Raw genomic sequence first — 21,145 nt, forward strand, 5'->3', positions numbered from 1 at the left:
TTCATTTATTTCTTCCACATAGAAATAGTCCAAGACCTCACCTTGAGTAGTCTTCAGTCTTAATTCATTTCCCCTTCACACAGGAAATGTCCATTGGTTTCTTTTCACATAGAAACGATACAAGACCTCACCTTGAGTAGTCTTCACACTTGTTACCCTCCTCAGTGCACATCACTTCTGGAGGTCTTCCCCATGCTCACACAGCTTCAGGGGGGCACACATCTGACTGTCCTCCTCTCCCCAGCTTCACACAGCGTCAGGAAGCAGCAATCAATAGACTTCCTTTGGACAAATTATAGAGGCCTTAACTTCCTCATTCCGAACAGCTGAAGGCCTTTCAACTTCCTTGAGCCGTCCTGGCTACCTTTTCAGCTGAAACCCTATAGTAATTGGTGAATTGTCTAACCCAAGCAGAAGTGTATCTCCTGTCTGTGACAACATCCACAGATTTACCTGACTTCCTGTCACAGTATACAGAGCATAACACATCCCTGTAAATCCCGAAGGCCAGGACAAACTCCGGAATGGTCAGTTTTTTATTGAGCCTAGGGTCTCTGGCCTTCATCACTACGGACAAATCCCCGTAGTTATAAACCTTGTTCTCTACTACATCTTGGGAGGCAATAAGAAGAGCCAACAGGCTTACGTCCTTTCCCTCCAGGATATCCTTGCGGAGGGCTGGGGGTACCATGTGCGCCGGGGTAATGATAGGAGACGCTGCCGAAGAGAGGAAGAAGGGAACTGGGGGCCTACCCTGTCCACTAACAGGAGCGGGAGCCTGCAATGGTAAAGAAGGAGGAGGAACCCCGTGGGCTGGACTGGCATCCTCCAGTTTGGTCAGTCTATCACTGATGGTCTGTAGGGAAGACAAGATAGAGTCCAAAGTCCCTTGCATAACTGATCCACTGCCCTGAGAGCTGGTACCCAGTCCAGGATCTTCCGGATGCTCCAACAGGATTTTGAATAGTTCGGCCTTTCCAAGCCATGCCAGGGAAAGGCATTCCCCTGTGGCATAGGACCGCCAAGATTTTCGGGATGGTCCAGGACCCATAGGAGCCTAGAGGGGATGGATTCCGGTGACCCCTGGTGGTACCAGATCTGACGGGGGTGCCAGGCCTGGCTGGTGTGGAAGGGGGAGAAGATCCTTTGTCCAGGATGGCTCCTTGAGACATGCTGTAGAAAAATACAAATAGAACACCAAATATCCAATTAACAAACCGTGAGAGCCCCAAGAACAAAACTGGCTGGCTAACTAGTGCCTAAAGGTGAAAAACGTAACTACCCGGTGACAAGTGAGGCCCTGCTAGATGCCAAGTGGCAGATGAGAGGCTCTACCTATGATTTGGACGTGGGGCATGAGCCACTAGCGTGGTGGCGGGAAGGTTGGCCTCTCGGTGACAGTAAAGAATCAAAACGTGTGGCCGTGACAGGTGAGGCCCTAACTATAAACCCATGAGAAGGGTGAAGCGAGGCACTAACTATGGTTTGGCCCGAGGGGCGAAGAATCTCTGTGTTGAGATTGGGAAGTTGGCCTCGCGGTACCCGCTATGATGGAGAGGTATAAGGCCAGCACCTAACCCTAACAGCCAGTTCACTCACCCTGCGGGGAGGGGGCTTGACAGAGGGAACGAAACACATGGCGACAGTACATCACAGTTGACAGAGCAATACAGCGATTAACAGTACCCATGAGGTAGATCAAGAAATGATATGCAAGTGTCATAAGGTGGCACGGTGGTAGTGAAAAAGCAGTGATGACTGAAGCAACTGGAACCGGGTGGTACCTGATGGTGACATCCTTAGCGTGTGATGCATGCATGATGGTGCGTGATAGAAAGGGACCAAGACAACCGGTACATAGCATACCGAGGTGACTTAGGATGTATGTGGAGGGCCAGTGGTGACAAACGTAATGGCGTCTGTGATGACTACATGAATGGCAGAGCCGTGGAGTAAAAAACACATGGAAGAACCTGCAACCTGGCAGTAGTACCTGATACAGGTATTGAAGGACATGTCATGATCCTGGAGAAAATAAGGCAATCAGTAGATGGAAAAAAAAAAAAAAAAAAACAGAGCCAGCAAACAATGACCCCCTAAGTATTTGAAATAGCATGCCATGGGTACCAGGGAGCAGGAAATGACATTCGCCAGAGTGATATGCCAGTAAGCCCCAGTACCCTCTCCCCCCCCCCCCCCCGAACCCCAGATACCAACCCCCCTCCTGACAGAAATAACACACAGCCATTAATGTCTAAACCTCTGGCAACAAAACTGAGTACACCCCTAAGAGAAAATGTCCAAATTGGGCACTGACAGGCTGACCTCTCACCTCTTCCAGGTATATGCGTTTTCCTTCCTCCGGTGGCTCCGTGCATCCAGCAGTGATTATTTGAGATATATATATATATATATATATATATATATATATATATATATTTTTTTTTTTTTTTATTTGTTTATATTGTGTGTGCTTTTCTCTTTCTTTTCATCCACTTTGTTTAGGTGAGGACCCATTTATTGGATGATTTCATTGGGCATACATATATCACATGTTACATTGAGGGTGCTCTATATACAAGTATATGTTTATAATTTTCTTTTTTCATTTTTGTATATATAATACACTTTGAAATTAATTATGTTCTTCTATATATGTAATGTGTTGATTTGATTATTTAGTGAATATATTTGTTTGGAGCGAATTCATCTAGAACTTGATTGCTTACAGCTGATTTTGGGCTACTTAAGAGTCTACATCATTGGTGCTAGCAGGTTATGACTAAGTGATTAATTTTGTGAAACGCATTAATCGTGCTTTTTTCATGTGTGTCATGAAGCCACTATGACTTTTCTTTGTTAGATGATTTTATGCTAATCAAGATCTCCTAGTATTTTGAAGTGCAATCACTCGTTTCTTATTGGATACATTAGCCAGACCAGGGACTGGACCTATACTCAATCTCCAAGGAGCCACCACCTAGAGCAGCATTACACCTTCTTCCTGCTGCTTTATGTTTTATCTGAGCCTGAGTGTTCTGCAAGCAAGTGATGTGCAGGAGGCAGAAGAGGAGAGTATATATGGACTGAATTATTTTGCTGAAAAGTTAAGTGGGCATCCCAGAGTAGGTAAATTGTTAGGCTTGGCTCGCAGTCAAGCCTGTTTTCTTTGAATCTTGGTCAGAGTGAGTGATTCAGGGAGGCTAGAATGGCTCCTTAGGCAGCATCTGTAATACCTCCCCTACTTTCTGGAACTTTGCAGAAACTTCCAAAAGAATGGGTGGGAGGTTAGGAGGACCTGCCTAGAGTATTAATGAGTGCCTCAACAAGTCCCCGGTCCAATGGGCTTACAGGTGGAGGGACCTTTTAAAAACTCTGGGTCAAGCCAGCAGGGGCAGTGGAGTTCATGGGGAAGCTGGAGTTTGAGTTTGGAGGAGACGGTCAGAGGCCCTTGAGGGTAACCTTGTAGTCTAGCAGGGGGGGTGACCTAAGGCCTATGGCTCGGGTGCAGGAAATATCCTCGCAAAACACACAGAGAAGTCAGTGGCACAGGAGCAGGTGTGACGACAGCAGGAGTCAGCGAGCACGTCCAGGAGATCTCCAGGGAAAAGACAGCGGGGTGGCTGATGAGTGAGACAGTCGGGGAAGACTCAGAGACAGCCTGAGAGGACTGAGGTGGCAGTCTGGGATGGTTGTAGAGTCAGTCTGGGAGGTATTGTGGAAGAAAAGCCAGGAGAGCTAGTGAAAGGGGCAGCTGCAGCCAGGTGGGCTAGCATTGCCTGAATGGCTGGAGCTGGGATCAGTAGCCACAGAAAGGCAGCTGGACATTGGGACTTTTTTACACACCAAAGGGGCCTGTGGTTACTGCCTGTAAGTGGCTTTACTAGATCTAGCTGAGTGCCTTGTCAAATACCCCAAACAGTGTTCCAGCTGAGCCTGAGTGTTCTGCAAGCAAGTGATGTGCAGAAGGAAGAAGAGGAGCATATATATGGACTGAGGTTTTTTGCTGAAAAGTCAAGTGGGCACCCCATGATACCCCTATCCCCATCCAAGTTTAATACCCCTAATATACAAAACAAAGTTGCTGGGCTGTTTCCTGACCCTAGTGTGCTGTTTAAATTTAGTGTGCCTGGCTGTACGGGGTGAGGGATCCCTATTCATCAGGGCTCCTACGGGGGTAGCGCTTCATTATATATTATACTATATTATTATAGTATTGCCTGGTGATAAAATGTCAGCACTTTAGCTCCACGTCTGACAATGTACCCAAATGCAACTTCAATTAATCTAATGTAAAAATCTATTTTAGATCATATGTATTTTGCAGGGATGGGCCAAACACCCCCTTGTTTGGTTCGCACCAGAACTTGCGAACAGGGGAAATGTTCTAACCCGAACGGCAAACCCCATTGAAGTCTATGGGAGCCGAACTGGAAAAATCAAAAGTGCCCATTTTGAAGGCTTATATGCAAGTAATTGGTCATAAAAGGGGTATGGGGGTATGGGTACTGTCCTTGGGGACTTGTATCAATAAGAGGAGGAGCAGTGATTTTAATTATGTTTAAAGTGCAACAATAAAAATGAAAAATTCCTTTAACTTTAGTGCCTCTGGGGCCCCCTTAATGTTCCATAAAGTGGCGCATCTGTAGCATGCATGCAAACATGTTTTAGCAAAAATGACATTTCTAAAGAAAAAAAAAAAATTATCAAAATTTAAAATGACTTGCGGTTGCAATTGCCAGAACCCAAGTATTGAAAAAAAAAAAACAGTCCATACCAGACCCTTTGGACTGGTATGGATTTTGAGAGAAACCACACACCAGGCATGCAGCCTGGCAGGTCAGGAAAGGGGGGCGAGTAAGTGCCCTGTCCTTTTTTTCTTACCTGGCCACTTGTGCTCAACATAAGGGGGTGGGTGCTTTGGGGCAGGGAGGCCCCCCCACCCCAAAGCACCTTGTCCCCATTTTGATGGGGACAAGGGTCTCTTTCTGACAACCCTGGGCTGTGGTTGTCGGGGGCTGCGGGAAGTGGGCTTATCCAAATTTCCCTTTCACAAGGGGGCCCCAAGATCCTGCCCCCCCCCCCCCCCGTGGTAATGGGTATCGAATACCTATCCATTGACCAAAAAAGTGTCAAAAAGTAATAAACACAAGAGACAGTTTTGAACAAACCCTTTATTAATTTTTTTTAAAAAATAGTGTCCCCTCGACACTACTGGGACCCCAAGCCATTTTTTTTTTTTTTTTTTTACCAACACTTCTTTTTTTTTTGTCCAGCTGTTAGCGGGGAAACCCATTGGCAGCTGATGAATTCTTCCTGACCCAGCTCCCTAACAACCAACTTACACTACGCCCTGATTGGGCAAATCAGGGTGCTGAATGCACTGTGCAGCGCTCAGTGCATTGCAGGGTATTCTTTGTGGCGAACATCCTTCATGGGGCAAATTTGGGTGTTCGGCGAATGACCAAACAAGCAAATGTTCGGCCCGAACTCATGCTCAGGCCGAACCGTTGGCCCATTCCTAGTATTTTTTGCTGGGTGCTGTACACTCCTCCACCCTGGCAATACCAAAATCATGCTTGGACTTATTTATAATTTAGTACTGTATGGAAAAAAAAAACACTGTATTTACTAAGGGCAATATCCTAAAATACCTGCCTATTGCTTTTAGCCATGTTTGACAAGCCCCTGCCTAATATTGAATTATTATTCCTTGTATCATATTTGCTTTTAGACTACACAATCAGTGTTTGCAGAACAGATTCCTTAGTTAACATGTAATTTTTTTTACAAGCTCCAAGGAATCATTTGTTTAAGCAGGTTTATAGTCTTAACGTGAAATCTGATCTGATTGCATCACTAAAGGAGGAAAGTATCAGTCGGTCATTGATTTTTGGTGACCCAATCACAGGAGTGCTGTATTCATATGCAATTAGCCTGCCCCACAAGGCAGAATGTTAACGTAGAGCTCTTAGAGGAAATAGAGAGCAGAAAACCCTGACAAACATCCTTCCCATACAGCGAGGTAAAAAAAGACAATGACCTTGGAACACACAGCTAGTGCAAAATGAAGAGCTATGGTAAGCTTTATGTCAATGTGTGGAAATCGTTTCAGCGTATGCAATTTTTTCTCTTTGTATTTGCTTTGGGACTTGTGCTTTTGTTCCTCTACAATCCCAGCCAATTGAATGAGCAGCACAGCTCACAAAGAATCCAGTTTTCCCATGATGTGTCTGCATTGGAGGTCACCTGTGACATATTGGCTGCAAAGGGAAAATCTTTCATGTGGAGTCATTTTTTACCAACGTCCATTAAGAAACTGAAATGTGCGGATGGGTACAAAACGCAAAACCATTTCATCACAGCTCCTCTGTCGAAGGAAGAAGCAGGTTTTCCTTTAGCTTATATAATTGTATTGCATAAAGAATTTGACACGTTCGAGAGGCTGTTCAGGGCCATCTACATGCCGCAAAACATATACTGTATCCATGTGGATGAGAAGGCAAGCAAGGATTACTTGCAGGCGGTAAGTGATTTAGTGGATTGCTTTCCTAATGCTTTTCTTGCCTCGAAAATGGAGCCTGTGGTGTATGCCGGGATATCGAGACTCCAGGCGGATCTGAACTGCATGAAAGATCTGCTGAAATCAAAAGTGCGATGGAAATATGTGATTAATGTATGTGGACAGGATTTCCCTTTAAAGACAAATAAGGAGATCGTAGAGCATTTGAAAAAATTTAAAGGGAAAAATATCACGCCTGGGGTGCTGCCCCCTGGTCATGCCATCCCTCGGACTAAATACATTTACCGTGAGGATATCGTACATTCCAAAATGAAAAGGACTGGTACCTTGAAGCCCCCTCCTCCGCACAACATCACTATTTATTTTGGCACTGCGTATGTTGCACTGACGAGGGAGTTTACCAAGTTCATCCTGGAAGACCAGAGAGCTATAGATCTACTGAAATGGTCAAAGGACACTTATAGCCCCGATGAACACTACTGGGTGACACTGAATAGAATTCCAGGTAAGTGTATTAAAATCGTTGTGTTATTGCGATTACAAACATTTAGAGGGTTAAATTATGCAAATTCACTATTTGGTTTTTTTTGCGTTACATGCCTCTTCATGCAAAAATGCTAGCGAGAACAGTAAAATCATGTGGCTGGAACATAAATTTACAGAAAATTTGAGCTGCTATGAAAGCCACAGCACCAATAGTACATATTGTATTATCAAAGGAATTGTGTGAAAAATGAAAAAATAAAGTAGCTCATAGAGGATTCTGTTTTTTTTTTTAATTTCCATTCAAGCAGTGGGTGGAATGAAAAACCGATTCCCCCATCCATACATTAAATATGGATGAGGGAATCACTCCTGCTGAGCTCTTTAGTGTGTAGTGGTGCGCTACTATGAAGTGCAAATTATAATTATGCTAATTTTACATATGCTCAATTTTCATAAACCAATACAATATATGACGATAATTAACTAAAACGTCCAATTGATACTCCTTACTGTATACATAAATTCATCAACAGACTGTAAACACAATAAATCAAATCACTCCTCCCTACTCTTTAAGAGGTTTAAGATGCCGGGAGGCGGGCATGGCTTCAGATCATGTGACCGTCGTGATTGGCTGTCATGGTGGTCCTGTGATCTTAAAACTCCCGATCCCATGCAGCGATTGTGAGCTTTCGCTTAGACGCTGGTCACTATGGCAGGAGCGCGCAGGTTCTCGGCACAGCGCTATTGATCGCAATTCACATAAATATGGGGCCTCTCTGCGCCAAGGCCCAGGCGCTGAGAGACCACATATTTGCATGCAGCTGGCACCAAGGGGTTAATATTCCTGTGTTGTTTGCTTCACCCTCCACAGATGGGTTAAACCATATAGATATACATAAAACACCACGTGCTGTTTCAGGGCTCCCAATACTCTCACCTCAAGTACATATCAATAGCGCTTATATTGATTATAACACTTTGTGTCTTTCCTCCTTTGAATGGGTACCACTCCTCCTGTCCACATGGGTCCCTCCCCAGGTTACTCCTCTTTATTTTGCAGGATATGTGTATGGCTCTTATAATTCCACTTATGAATTAATGCGGCCATTCTGCATAGCTCTCAATAATACAGGTAAAAATACAAGGTTCCCATAGGGTAGTATATTAAAAACACGCATCAATTTATTGGGTTATTATACACTCACATTTAAAACCATGCATAGATAATAAAATTGAAACTCCTGAGCATCCTAACGTGTCACTTCCGATTCGCATCAGCCTCTCCTCTCACCCTACGCGTTACGTCACGTACGCGTGACTCCTGCTGAGTTAATGTTTTTTGACAGCAGGAAGACTTCCCTGCTATCAGAATACACTGATCAGCACTGCCTGCGGTGCTGATCTAGCGGCATTTATCCAGCAGGCTGGCAGTACAGAAGTCGATCAGTAGATTGCTTTCTATACAACCACTGTCCTCATACATGGATTGAAATTCTGACGGTCCCTACTGAACTGGCCGAATTTCAATCCATGTATGGCTGGCTTTATAGTGGAACTTCACCCTAAATGGAAGTTCCACTTTATGTCATCTTCCTGCCCTCCTCTGACACTTTTGGATGTTTTTATTTTTTTTGAGGGAGCAGGTACCAAGTTTGGTAGGTACCCGCTCACACAGCAGGTAGGCTCGCCTAGGCAATTTCCCCTGGAAGTTCGGTTTCCCTCTCCCCACCCACAGCCTCCTCAGACATGTCAAAGGTCTCAGCAGGATGCTGGACCAATTACGGCTGTCAAACCGCAAGGAGACACTAAACATGCAGGCACCAGGGAACCCAAAGATCGGCAAAGATCTGGCCCCGGTGAGAACAACACTAGATCCCTTGACAAGTAAGTGTCAATTTATAAAAAGCCAGCAGCTACAGTATTTGTGGCTCATGACTTTTATTTATTTTTTCAAAAAGGCTTAAATAAACTCTTTAAAGTAATATTACCAAACGTCATGCTTATTTGTTCTGTGCAGTGGTTTTGCACAGAGCAGCCTAGATCCTCTTCTTCTCAGGTCGCTCCAGGCCCCTCCCTCCTGCTAAGTGCCCCCATCTCAAGTAGTTTGCATGAGGGCACTCAAGCAGGCTCACTCTCGAGATACTGCTTCGTGTTTCTCTTCACACATGGAGAGCGGCCTGGCCCCGCCCTAATCTCTCTTTATTGGCTGTGATTGATAGTAGCGGGAGCCAATAAAGAGGAGGAGACCCAGGAGAGACGCTGGATCGAGATGGGGCTCGGGTAAGTATTGGGGGGGGCTGCTGAACACAGAAGGTTTTTTACCTTCATGCATAACCTGCATGAAAGTAAAGAATCTTGAATCTTTACAACCACTTTAAGGTGAGTAATTTGTGTAGCAGCAGTATTTTCATACTTTTATGCAGTTCACGTCCTCAGCAAATCAACCTACTTTACATGAACCACACTAATAAGTTTATCCAAAAACAATAGGAAATAAGTTTAATTCAGCGAGTAGCAATATGCAGGTTGTAACCCCTAGCGTACCTAATGTCAGGAAATCTGAACTGCCTGATCGGAGTCACTAAAGCTAGTGATGCACATATGGTTAATAAACCACCGTGGGAAAGGCGAGTGGGTGAAGTTAGGGTTCAATGATAAATAATAGCTGAAATAAAATAGAGGACACTCTGAGGGAACAAGGGTGTAACTGACAGAACAATCATACAGTATAAAGAACACACACATAAACTGTGCAGGTATGCTACATAAGAATTCTGTCTCACGTTCAAATGATAAAGTGAAAAAATTACATGTGCTCTGTATGCTGGGAATATCTTCCTGTCAATCTACATTGACAGTCATAGAGCTTGTCTATTCATACGGTGGTTGCTTTTAGATGTCATGGAACCATAAACATCAAATGGGCAACACATATGAGGAATCGTCACAAATGTCAAAAGTTAGAGTAATCGTTCTAGGGTCATCATTTAGGGTTGCCTCTAAACTGATAAACTATAAAGACTTTTAAAGCATTGCCTATGGAGATTTTTGGGTACCATAATTTTTTGTTATTTAACAGGGACATACAATTTTAAGGCTTGGTATTACTCACTCAACGCAACTCAATCTTTTATATTTTACCAAAAGAAAAATCGGTATAATATTGTGTTGGTTTGCACTAAAATGAATTTTATTTTATTTCTCCTAAAAATGTGCATATTATAATTGTAACTAATATCATTTTATTCTCCAGGGTCTCTATTTTCAGAAAATATTTACTTTTGGGGTTTAAAGTCATTTCTAGCAAAAAAATGCAGATTTTACATGTGTTCAAAAGAGTAAAAAAAAAAACTTGCCCTAGTTGGCAAGTGGTTAATCTTCTTCAGTCAAAGTCAGGGCTCAGAGAAAAATCTCTCTTATCAGAAAATGGAATGAAATAAAGGACTTCATCACTCAGAGGGAACAGAAGTGTAATTGACAGGAAGTTCCCACTAGAAACAAGCAACTAAGTTCCCCTTTCCAGTTGCTGTGCAACATGCATAGCTCCCAACTGTCCCTAATTTAGAGGGACAGTCCCTGAATTGGAACAAAGTCCATTTGTCCCTCTTTCCTCCTCATTTTTCCCTAATTTTGTCTGATCTATATAATTGTATATAAAATGCACTTTTTATCTTTCAAACAGTGTTTCCCAGTGCTAAACCTTTCATCCAATTTATAAATTGCTGCATTTGTAAATTTCAAAAGTCAATATAAGGAAATAGTAGTGGTAAAAAATAAGCACTTGTGGGTTTTATTAGTCATTTTTTTGTAGAATTCTCCTTTAACCACTTTACCACCGGAGGATTTTGCTGTCTTACGTCCAGGCCACTTTTTGCGATTCGGCACTGTGCGACTTTAACTGACAATTGCGCGGTCATGCAACACCGTACCCAAACGAAATTTACGTCCTTTTTTTTCCCACAAACAGAGCTTTCTTTTGGTGGTATTTGATCACCTCTGCGCTTTTTATTTTTTGCGATATTAATAAAAAAAATCAAAAATTTTGAAAAAATAACAATATTTTTCTACTTTGACAGTTAAAAAATATCCAATATATTCAATTTTTGTCATATATTTAGGCCAAAATGTATTTAGCTACATGTCTTTGACAAAAAAATTCTCAATGAGCATATTTTTAACCGCTTTAAGACTGGAAGATTTTACCCCATTCCTGACCAGGCCATATTTTGCGATTCGGCACTGCGTTATTTTAACGGACAATTGCACGGTCGTGCGACGCTATACCTGAATAAAATTGATGTCCTTTTTTCCCCCACAAATAGAGCTTTCTTTTGGTGGTATTAGATCACCTGTGCAATTTTTACTTTTTGCGCTATAAACAAGAAAAGAGCAACAATTTTGAAAAAATAACAATATTTTTCACATTTTTTATATGAAAAAATTTAAAAATCAAAATTTTTTAACGTTTTAGGCCAATTTGTTTTCTGCTACATATTTTTGGTAAAAAAAAAATCACAATAAGTGTATTTTGATTGGTTTGCGCAAAAGTTATCGCTGCTACTAACTGCGGGAAATTTATGTAATTTTTATTGTTTTTTTTTTTAAACTAGTAATGGCGGCGATGTGGCGGCGATCTGCGATTTTTTTGCGGATCTCCGACATTGCGGCGGACAGATCGGACCCTTGACTGACATTTTTGACACTTTTGGGGGTACCAGTGACATTACTACAGTAATCAGTGCTATAAATATGCACTATTACTGTAAAAATGACACTGGCAGGGAAGGGGTTAACTTTTATTGGTGATCAAGGGGTTAATGTATGCCTGGTTCTTACTAACATGTGTGGGGGGAGGGGACTATGTGACACAGGCACAGATCGCAGGTTCAGCTATGCTTACACAAGCGGGCGGATTTCCACACTCGATCCCCGACGATCGCGGAAGAGCGGCGGTGATCACCGCCGCTCCTCCCCTGGCCCGACTCCGGTGTCGAGTCTCCGGTGGCGCGCGCGCCGTCCACAAGGTGAGGAGTCACTTTGCCACAGTACAGTCAACGTGACCGGTCGGCAAGTGGTTAAGGGGGCGTGGATGGGGGTGTATGCTATGCCTACATAGATTTGCTAAAAGGTGTCCCTCGTTCCCATCTCAAAAAGTTGGGAGGTATGCAAAAAGTGCTTTGAGAAATGTGCACTCCCTCTAATTAAAGAGTTTAATTTGCAGGGTGTTATTACTAAGAATATATTCTTTACATACTTTACGATAGCTCCTCTTAAGCAAACTATTTAAGACTTTATGCAGTAATGAATTGAACTCAACATGACTATTGAAATCCAAGGACAATGTGAGGTCTGGGTATCAAATACTTCCCAGTACCAAGAAGGGTTGATTGCTAGGGAAAGTGTTATAGTAAAGGAACACGTAACAGCTGTATAGACCTTCCCGAGCAATCAATATACAGTACTGTGCCAAAGTTTTAGACAGGTGGGAAGAAATTATGTAAAGTAAAAATGCTTTCAAAAATATGTATTTTATTGTTTCTTTTTTAATTTTTTTTTATTTAAAGAATACAACACAGGCAACAAACTCCTGTATGATAAAGTAAAGTAACAAATCATCTAGGACAGCGCATTAGTACAGCACATGAAAAAGAACATTATAGTTAAAGCCGGAACGGCAATTGAACATAAAACCTGAAGAATACATATAATACGTGGTAAGCAGGGGACCCCTACCATGGTGTGATCGGACTCACAGTGGGGAAACTATCCCCGTTGGTTGTTTAGGAGGGCACCTGAATATGTGGAGCCCAAAAAAGTATTTACCATTGTAGCTAGAGATTTGAGCCTGTGTGCATCCAGAACAGTTTTCTTGTTTTTTTTTTTGCATAGTAAAGATTAAGAAGAGAAAGATATAGAGGGACAGCCGGGGAGGAGAGGGAGGGAATAATAAACAAAAATTGGGGACCCTCACCTCCAAATAGGGAAAGGGGGGCAGGAATCTGCTCAAATGATAGGTATGGCATCCTAGAAAGGACAACAGGCCTCAACCCGAGTGTTGACCATCCTCTACTTCGGGCCAGTGTAGGCCAGATACTCATCCGAGACACGGAAAAGGTTCCAATGCATCCACCTGTTCCAGTGTGCCTCACTTGTCCCCAGGATGGCAGACGTACGATCCGCCATGTGTTCAAGCTCGTTCACCCTGGCAAGCCATTGCAAGACTGTTGGTGCGGACTGCTGTTTCCACATAGCTGGGATGCATGCACAAGCTGCATTCAACAAATGTTTAAGTAAATATTTCTGATACCTGTTCTTCGATATAGGAGTGAGGTTAAGCAACAATGCTCTTGAGTCGTTCTGCAATGCGACGTCCATGAACCGCTGAATAAGCCAGAGAACCGGTCCCCTGAAGGTAGCAAGCACAGGACAATCCCAAAAGATATGTAGGAGGGTACGCCCAACATCTGTCATTTTGTTGGGGGAACAATTTGGTCAGAACCGAAGGCGTTCTGTACCATCTTATCACCAGTTTATAAGTAGACTCCTGGTACCTTCCACAGATTTAGGATTTGTGAGCGAAGTAAAGTATGTGATCCCTTTGGGGATCCATAAATGCGACCCCAAGCTCCCTCTCCCATTTCGCCAAAAAGGGGGGATCCGAGCGCGACTTTAGCTCCAACAGAAGTTTGTAGGAGCTGGAGAGAGAGCCCCGAATTGGGCCATCACCCAAGCATAGCTTCTCAAAGGCGTGTAGGTCCCACCGAAAGGATGCATGATCCGGGAGGGATTGCAGGAAGTGGGTGAGTTGAAGAGAGCGCCAATGGTTAAGGAAGGATGGTGGCGGTCCGCGGGGCAGAATGTGGACCATATTCCAACCTCCTGGGCTCAGGAGCTGCAACGCCTGTATAAGACCTGTAATGCATAAGAGACTAAAAGTGGAGTCCGTAAGCCCAGGCTGAAACCCCCGATGTCCAATAATCTGTGTCATTGGAGAGGGAAAACCCTCCAGGGAAGCCAGCCTGAAAAATCTTTCCACGAGGGTAGTGCCAATCAAAATATGCCCCATAATAGAGGTCGAGTACTGCCTACCCGACCAAGGCAGGCCCACGAGCGGCACACCATAGGCATCCTGTTCCAGTTGAACCCACAAGTTAAGGTGTCGATGTCTGCACCAATCTAAGACTCTAATCATATGGGCAGCAGTACAGTTTAGTGCGAGGTCCGGAAATCCTATGCCCCCCCTCGCTTTAGGACGGAGCAGCAGGCCACCCCCCAGAAGGGGATGCTTACCATGCCAAACAAATTTGATAAAAGCAGAGTGAACGGAATGTAAGAATATCGAATCGGTAATGCCTGAAGTAAGTAAAGCAGCCTGGGCATTGCATTCATTTTCAGAACGTTGCAACGGCTGAACCATGACAAGGCCAGGAAGTCCCATTTCTGCAGGTCTCTGGACAGAGTACCCAAGAAGGGCTGAAAGTTCACCGAGAAGATCTCTGACAGATTTGCCGAAATCTTCCTCCTCAGATACTTAATGTAACATGTGGCCCGTCTGAAGGGTGGTCATAGTCGCCTCCGTGAGGGACACGTTTAGGGCCTCTGACTTCTGGAGATTAACCTTAAAATTAGACAGGGATGCATAGTGTTTCATCTCGGCTAATAAGGAGGGCAGTGAGATAAGAGGTTTAGTGACGTAGAAGAGGAGATCGTCAGCGTAAGCTGCTACTTTATGATGATAAGCTTTAGTGCGTACGCCCAGAATTGAGGCGTTATTCCATACGTGTTGAAGGAAGAGTTCTAGTGTCAGCACGAACAGTAACGGCGACAGTGGGCAACCCTGCCTAGTGCCATTAGCAATGGTAAGAGGTTCCGAATTGTAACCATTGACGCAAACCAACACCGTAGGGGAAGAATAAAGCGCCGCTATCCAAGACAACATCAGGGGCGGTAAATTTATCTGTCTCACCGTCTCATGAAGAAAGCTCTAACTAACTCGATCAAATGCTTTCTCGGCGTCTGTAGATAAAAGTAAAAGTGGGGTGTGCGATCTCTGCGCCCCATCGATGATGTTAAGGGTCCGCACAATGTTATCGCGGGCCTCACGTATTTGGATAAAACCAACCTGATCTAAAGATATAATGCGTGGCATCAACGCGGTCAACCTTGTGGAGAGGATCTTGGAAAAAAACTTGACGTCACAATTGAGTAGCGAGATTGGTCTGCAACTCCCGCACATGAGAGAGTCTTTATCAGGCTTGGGAAGAACAGTTATGCTTGTCCTCGACATGTCAGGCAGAATCGGTTTGTCATCAGTGATGGCATTAAAGGCCCTGATGAAATGAGGGAAAGAGCGTCCTGAAAGGTCTTGTAATAGACCCCCGTGAGGCTCTCCGTTCCCTGAGCTTTGCGTATAGGAGTGGACGCGAGCGTGATGACGAATTCCATCATGGAGATGGGCTGTGAAAGGGTCGCCACCTCGTCCTCAGTGAGGGCACGAAGGTTAGCTTCCCGGAGATAAGAGGCCAAGTCCGGAGGGATGGGGGGTCAGAAGGCGAAACGGGTGAGCGGCCTATATTATAAAGTGAGGAATAAAACTCACAAAAAGCATTCGCCTAGTCTGGTGTAGAGTGAATCCTCACGCCGGTGGGGATAGACAAGGCCGGCACAAAGGTCGAGGACCTCTTAGCCTGCAAAGCATTGGCGAGCAAGCGACTGCACTTGTCACCATATTCATAAAAGGACCTCCGTACCCTCACCAAGACGTGTTTCGCCTCATAGAGAGAGTGAGTCCGGATAGCTTCCCGAACCTTCAACAACTCCCCTGCAGTGAAAAAAAAAAAAAACATAAAATTGCTGCGCATTAAGGTAAAAAACTGTAAAAACAGCAAATATACAGTAGTGGGTACAGCAGCCACACTAATCTGAAATGTAGCAGATTAAAAGAAATAAAAAACAAAACTGTGGCACTAAGACCCTTAATGAATGACAGTCCCACTTGAGGATGTGTAAAAAGCAATAAAAAAGCAGTCCATGTGTGTCCGTCTCCACATAAAGAAGTAATTCTCGAGCAGAAAACCACCACCAGAAAGCACTCCAACACCAGTACTTCTTACCAAAAGTGATTGATCTCCATCACAGAGATCAAAAGTAGCGCATAACTGGAAATCATGAAGGCTTCTCCAATGCGGTCCTAGTAAGCTCACGATGTGGTATGTTATGCAAAGAGAAAGAGGGACATCACATAGCGCAGACCGCTTTAAAAGGCTTTATTCTTTAAATAGAAGAATGGTACTCACAAAAAAAGTACTACATCTCGCATGTAATACATGGGCACCGAGACCTCCCAGATGTCCTTAGGGCGTCCCAGCCGTGGACCACCGAATCTATGGCCGTCCTGTCTCCTCCACGGATCGTAGCACGTATCAGCAATGATCATTGCATAAGTATGAGTAGGTGTAGTTAGCCGACACACAGGTGGAAGTCCAAGTCTCCCAGCATCTAAGGGCTTAACGAGCACAGACCTGGAGATCAATTAATTGATCTCCAGGTCTGTGCTCGTTAAGCCCTTAGATGCTGGGAGACTTGGACTCCCACCTGTGTGTCGGCTAACTACACCTACTCATACTTATGCAATGATCATTGCTGATACGTGCTACGATCCGTGGAGGAGACAGGACGGCCATAGATTCGGTGGTCCACGGCTGGGACGCCCTAAGGACATCTGGGAGGTCTCGGTGCCCATGTATTACATGCGAGATGTAGTACTTTTTTTGTGAGTACCATTCTTCTATTTAAAGAATAAAGCCTTTTAAAGCGGTCTGCGCTATGTGATGTCCCTCTTTCTCTTTGCATAACATACCACATCGTGAGCTTACTAGGACCGCATTGGAGAAGCCTTCATGATTTCCAGTTATGCGCTACTTTTGATCTCTGTGATGGAGATCAATCACTTTTGGTAAGAAGTACTGGTGTTGGAGTGCTTTCTGGTGGTGGTTTTCTGCTCGAGAATTACTTCTTTATGTGGAGACGGACAAACATGGACTGCTTTTTTATTGCTTTTTACACATCCTCAAGTGGGACTGTCATTCATTAAGGGTCTTAGCGCCACAGTTTTGTTTTTTAACTCCCCTGCAGTGGCCACATCTGACCCGGCCTTATGACTACGCTCCAGCATGCAGAGGCGTGACAGTATCTCCAAGAGATCTTTCTGCCTCTTCTGTTTAACAAAATGCCCATGTTTGATCAGGATCCCTCGAACAACACACTTGTGTTGTTCGAGGGATCCTTGTCCAACGAGTCCGAGTTGGTTTGCGAAGGATGCCTGCAGCTTCACGAGAACATCCGCCACTTTCGATTTTGTGGGGATAACAGAGACTTGGTTCGACAGCTCTCATGATTGGATGGCGACCATTCAGGGTTATTCCCTTTATCGCAGGGCTAGAGAAGGTAAAAAAGGGGGAGGAGTATGTATGTATATTAAGAACAGTGTACAGGTAAATATAAGGGATGATATTGATAATGGAGCTATGGACGAGGCAGAATCCCTATGGGTAGAACTTAAAAGGGAAGGAACTATAGGGAAGGTAATATTGGGCGTATGCTATAGGCCCCCGAACCAGAGGGAGGAGGGGGAGGCGGGCCTCCTTTTACAGATAGGATTGGCAGCAAGGATGGGAAATGTCATTATAATGGGGGACTTTAATTATCCAGATATATACTGGGCAGAAGGAACCACGCATTCATCCAAGGCTCGGCAGTTCCTAAATGTTTTCAGGACAATTTTATGGGTCAGATGGTGAACGCACTGACAAGAAACAATGCGGTACTTGACCTACTGATTACCAACAAAACAGACCTGCTCACGGATATAGAAATAAGGGGCAACTTAGGAAACAGTGACCATAGCTCAATTAGTTTCAGTATTAATCATAGTAATAGGAAACACAAGGGTAATATAAGAACACTGAATTTCAAAAGAGCCAATTTCCCAAAACTGCGCTCTCTGCTAGAAAATATCAAATGGGATAGAACCCTGGGAACAAAGAACACGGAGGAAAAATGGGAGTGCTTCAAGAGCATACTAAACAAAGGGATTGGCCAGTGCATTCCAAAGGGAAATAAATTTAAAAGAGCAAAACTAAACCCTGGGTGGCTAAACTCCAACATAAAAATGCATATTAATACTAAAGAAAAGGCCTTCAAAAATACAAGACTAAGGGGTCATTGGCAGCTTTCAAGCATTACAAAGAGTGTAATAAGAAATGTAAAGACAAAATCAAGCGGTTAAAATAGAACACAAGAGACATATAGCGGAAGAGAGTAAAAAGAACCCAAAGAAATTCTTTAAGTATATAAACAGTAAGAAAGCGAGGCCAGAACACATTGGCCCCATAAAAGACGACAAAGGAAATATGGCCACAGAGGACAGAGAAAAGGCGGAAGTGTTAAATAATTTCTTCTCTTCACAAAAGAATCGGGGGGCTACACTAACCCAGCTTGTAAGGCAAAACTAAATAATACACCTCAGGAAGTACCACCATGGCTAACAGAAGATAGACTTAGAACTAAACTAGAGAAACTTAACATAAATAAATCACCGGGACCGGATGGCTTGCACCCGAGGGTTCTTAAAGAACTCAGCCAGGTGATTGCCAGACCATTATTCCTGATCTTTAAGGATAGTCTACAGATGGGTATAGTGCCAGCTGATTGGAAAAAAGCCAACGTGGTACCAATATTTAAAAAAGGGCCGAGATATATCCCAAGTAACTATAGGCCGGTCAGCCTAACATCAGTGGTCTGCAAGATTTTGGAGGGGATGTTAAGGGACCATATACAAGACTTTAGTAATGAAAACGGAATTCTTAGTAGTAATCAGCATGGATTCATGAAAAATCGTTCTTGCCAAACCAATTTATTAACCTTCGAAGATGAAGTGAGCTGCCACCTAGATAAAGGTAAGCCTGTGGATGTGGTGTATCTCGACTTTGCAAAGGCCTTTGACACCGTTCCCCACAAACGCTTACTGTGCAAACTAAGGAAGGTAGGTATGGACCATAGGGTGAATACCTGGATAGAGAACTGGCTCCAGGGGAGAGTCCAGAGGGTGGTGATTAATGGGGAGTACTCGGATTGGGCGGGTGTGGAAAGTAGGATCCCCCAAGGTTCTGTCCTGGGACCAATCTTGTTTAATTTATTCATAAATGATCTAGAGGAGGGGATATCTAGCACAATCTCGGTATTTGCGGATGATACTAAACTAAGCATGCCAATATCTTCTATGCAGGATGTAGAAATCTTACAAGCGGACCTGAACAAAATAATGGGGTGGGCAACTACATGGCAGATGAGGTTTAATGTTGAAAAATGTAAAGTAATGCACTTGGGCGTCAGAAACACGAAAGTAAGATACTCACTAGGGGGGAACCTCTGGGTGAATCTAAGATGGAAAAGGAGCTGGGAGTACTAGTGGACAACAGGCTTGGCAGTGGCATGCAATGCCAAGCCGCTGCAAGCAAAGCCAACAGAATACTGGCATGTATATAAAAGGGGATTCACTCCGGAAATAAAGAGATTATTCTCCCACTCTACAAGACTCTGGTCCGGCTACATCTGGAGTATGCTGTCCAGTTCTGGGCACCGGTCCTCAGGAAGGATGTGCTGGAACTGAAGAGAGTCCAGAGAAGGGCAACAAAAATAATTAGGGGAATGGAGGGCATCGGTTATGAGGAAAGACTACAAGCATTTAACTTATTCTCTCTGGAGACGCTTGAGGGGGGATATGATATCAATGTACAAATACTGTACTGGTGACCCTAGCATAAGGAACAAACTTTTTAGAGAAAGGGAATACAATAAGACACGTGGCCACTCACTAAAACTAGAGGAAAAACGGTTTAACCTTAAAATACGTAAGGGGTTCTTTACTGTCAGAGCAGTAAGGATGTGGAATTCACTTCCACAAGCAGTCGTATCAGCAGGAAGCATCGATAGTTTCAAAAAACTATTAGATGGGCACATTAAAGACCACAACATACAGGGGTATACAATGTACGGTAAACAGCAAACACACACACACATCATAGGTTGAACTGGATGGACTGATGTCTTTTTTCAACCTCACAAACTATGTAACTATGTACAGTAACTATAGCCGGGTCTTGCAGAAGTGCCCCATTCAGCTTCCAAGTAAGAGTTTTAGGTTGAGAGTTTTGTATGTTGAGTTCCAGCACTGTCGGGGCGTGACCCGACAGGGCAATATGGCCAATCTCAACCTTGGAGATTAATGGAATTGTGGTGGGTTTAGTCAGGAAAAAGTCAATCCTGGAGTAGGAGTCATGAACGGCAGAGTAAAAGGTATAGTCCCTCTCTTGAGGGTGCAAGATCCTCCAGATGTCTACCAGCTGATGGGCATGGAGCAGGTGTTGGAGGCGAGGAGGCGTGCCCCTAGGGATGGAGGAGGAGCCACAGGAAGAATCAATTCGAGGGTCTAGGCTCAGGTTAAAGTCCCCTCCCAAAATCAAAGTTCCCTCGAGGAAGGAGTCCAGGGTAGTAAGAAACTTTTCCAGGACGGGAAGTTGAATGCTATTGGGCAGGTAGACATTAGCTAAAGTGACTGTGTGGTTGTATATTTTCCCCTTAAGTAAGAGGAACCTGCCCTCCTGAAGATGTCCAGGAATTGCCAGGGGTGAGAGCCCGACAAGAGGATACTGGTCCCCCTTGACTTGGAGGAAGAGGAGGGACTGTGGTAGACCGTAGGAAACCGTTTGTTACAAAACTTTGGGATTTTATTTCCCCTGAAATGTGTCTCCTGGACGAAGATGACCTGCGCCCCCCTGGCGCCAAAGTTCAGACAGGCAAGTGGTCCATTTTTATGGGGAGTTCAGACCCTTAACATTCCAAGAGAGGATTCTTATGGCCATGAGCTCACTCCCTATGGGCAACCGGCACCCGTCCCCGATGGGGGACATAAGAAAAAAAAAAGGGGTGGAAGACTAGGGTGCAGGAGATAGATAGGGGGTAAAAGAGAAGAGAAAAAGAATACTGGAAAGGAGTACAGAGAAAATTAGACTAAAAGGGAATCTCTATGGAGATGGTCGTCCGCCACCAGGGCAGAGAAAACCTATTGGGGGA

The 21,145-nt window shown here is 44.1% G+C and overlaps 1 protein-coding gene across 1 annotated transcript in view; it reads left to right on the forward strand.

The window, feature by feature from the left end:
* Positions 1-5,889: 5,889 nt before the first annotated feature.
* Positions 5,890-21,145, forward strand: part of LOC309557099 (N-acetyllactosaminide beta-1,6-N-acetylglucosaminyl-transferase-like) — a 110,706-nt gene continuing 95,450 nt past the window's right edge. The window contains exon 1 of the mRNA XM_082259720.1: positions 5,890-7,028. Coding sequence (XP_082115846.1) covers positions 6,068-7,028 — 961 coding nt within the window. The 5' untranslated portion in view covers positions 5,890-6,067. The remainder of the gene's footprint in view (positions 7,029-21,145) is intronic.

The sequence above is a fragment of the Pelophylax lessonae genome (assembly GCF_965119305.1).
Source record: "Pelophylax lessonae genome assembly, chromosome: 5".
Classification (NCBI taxonomy): Eukaryota; Metazoa; Chordata; class Amphibia; order Anura; family Ranidae; genus Pelophylax; species Pelophylax lessonae.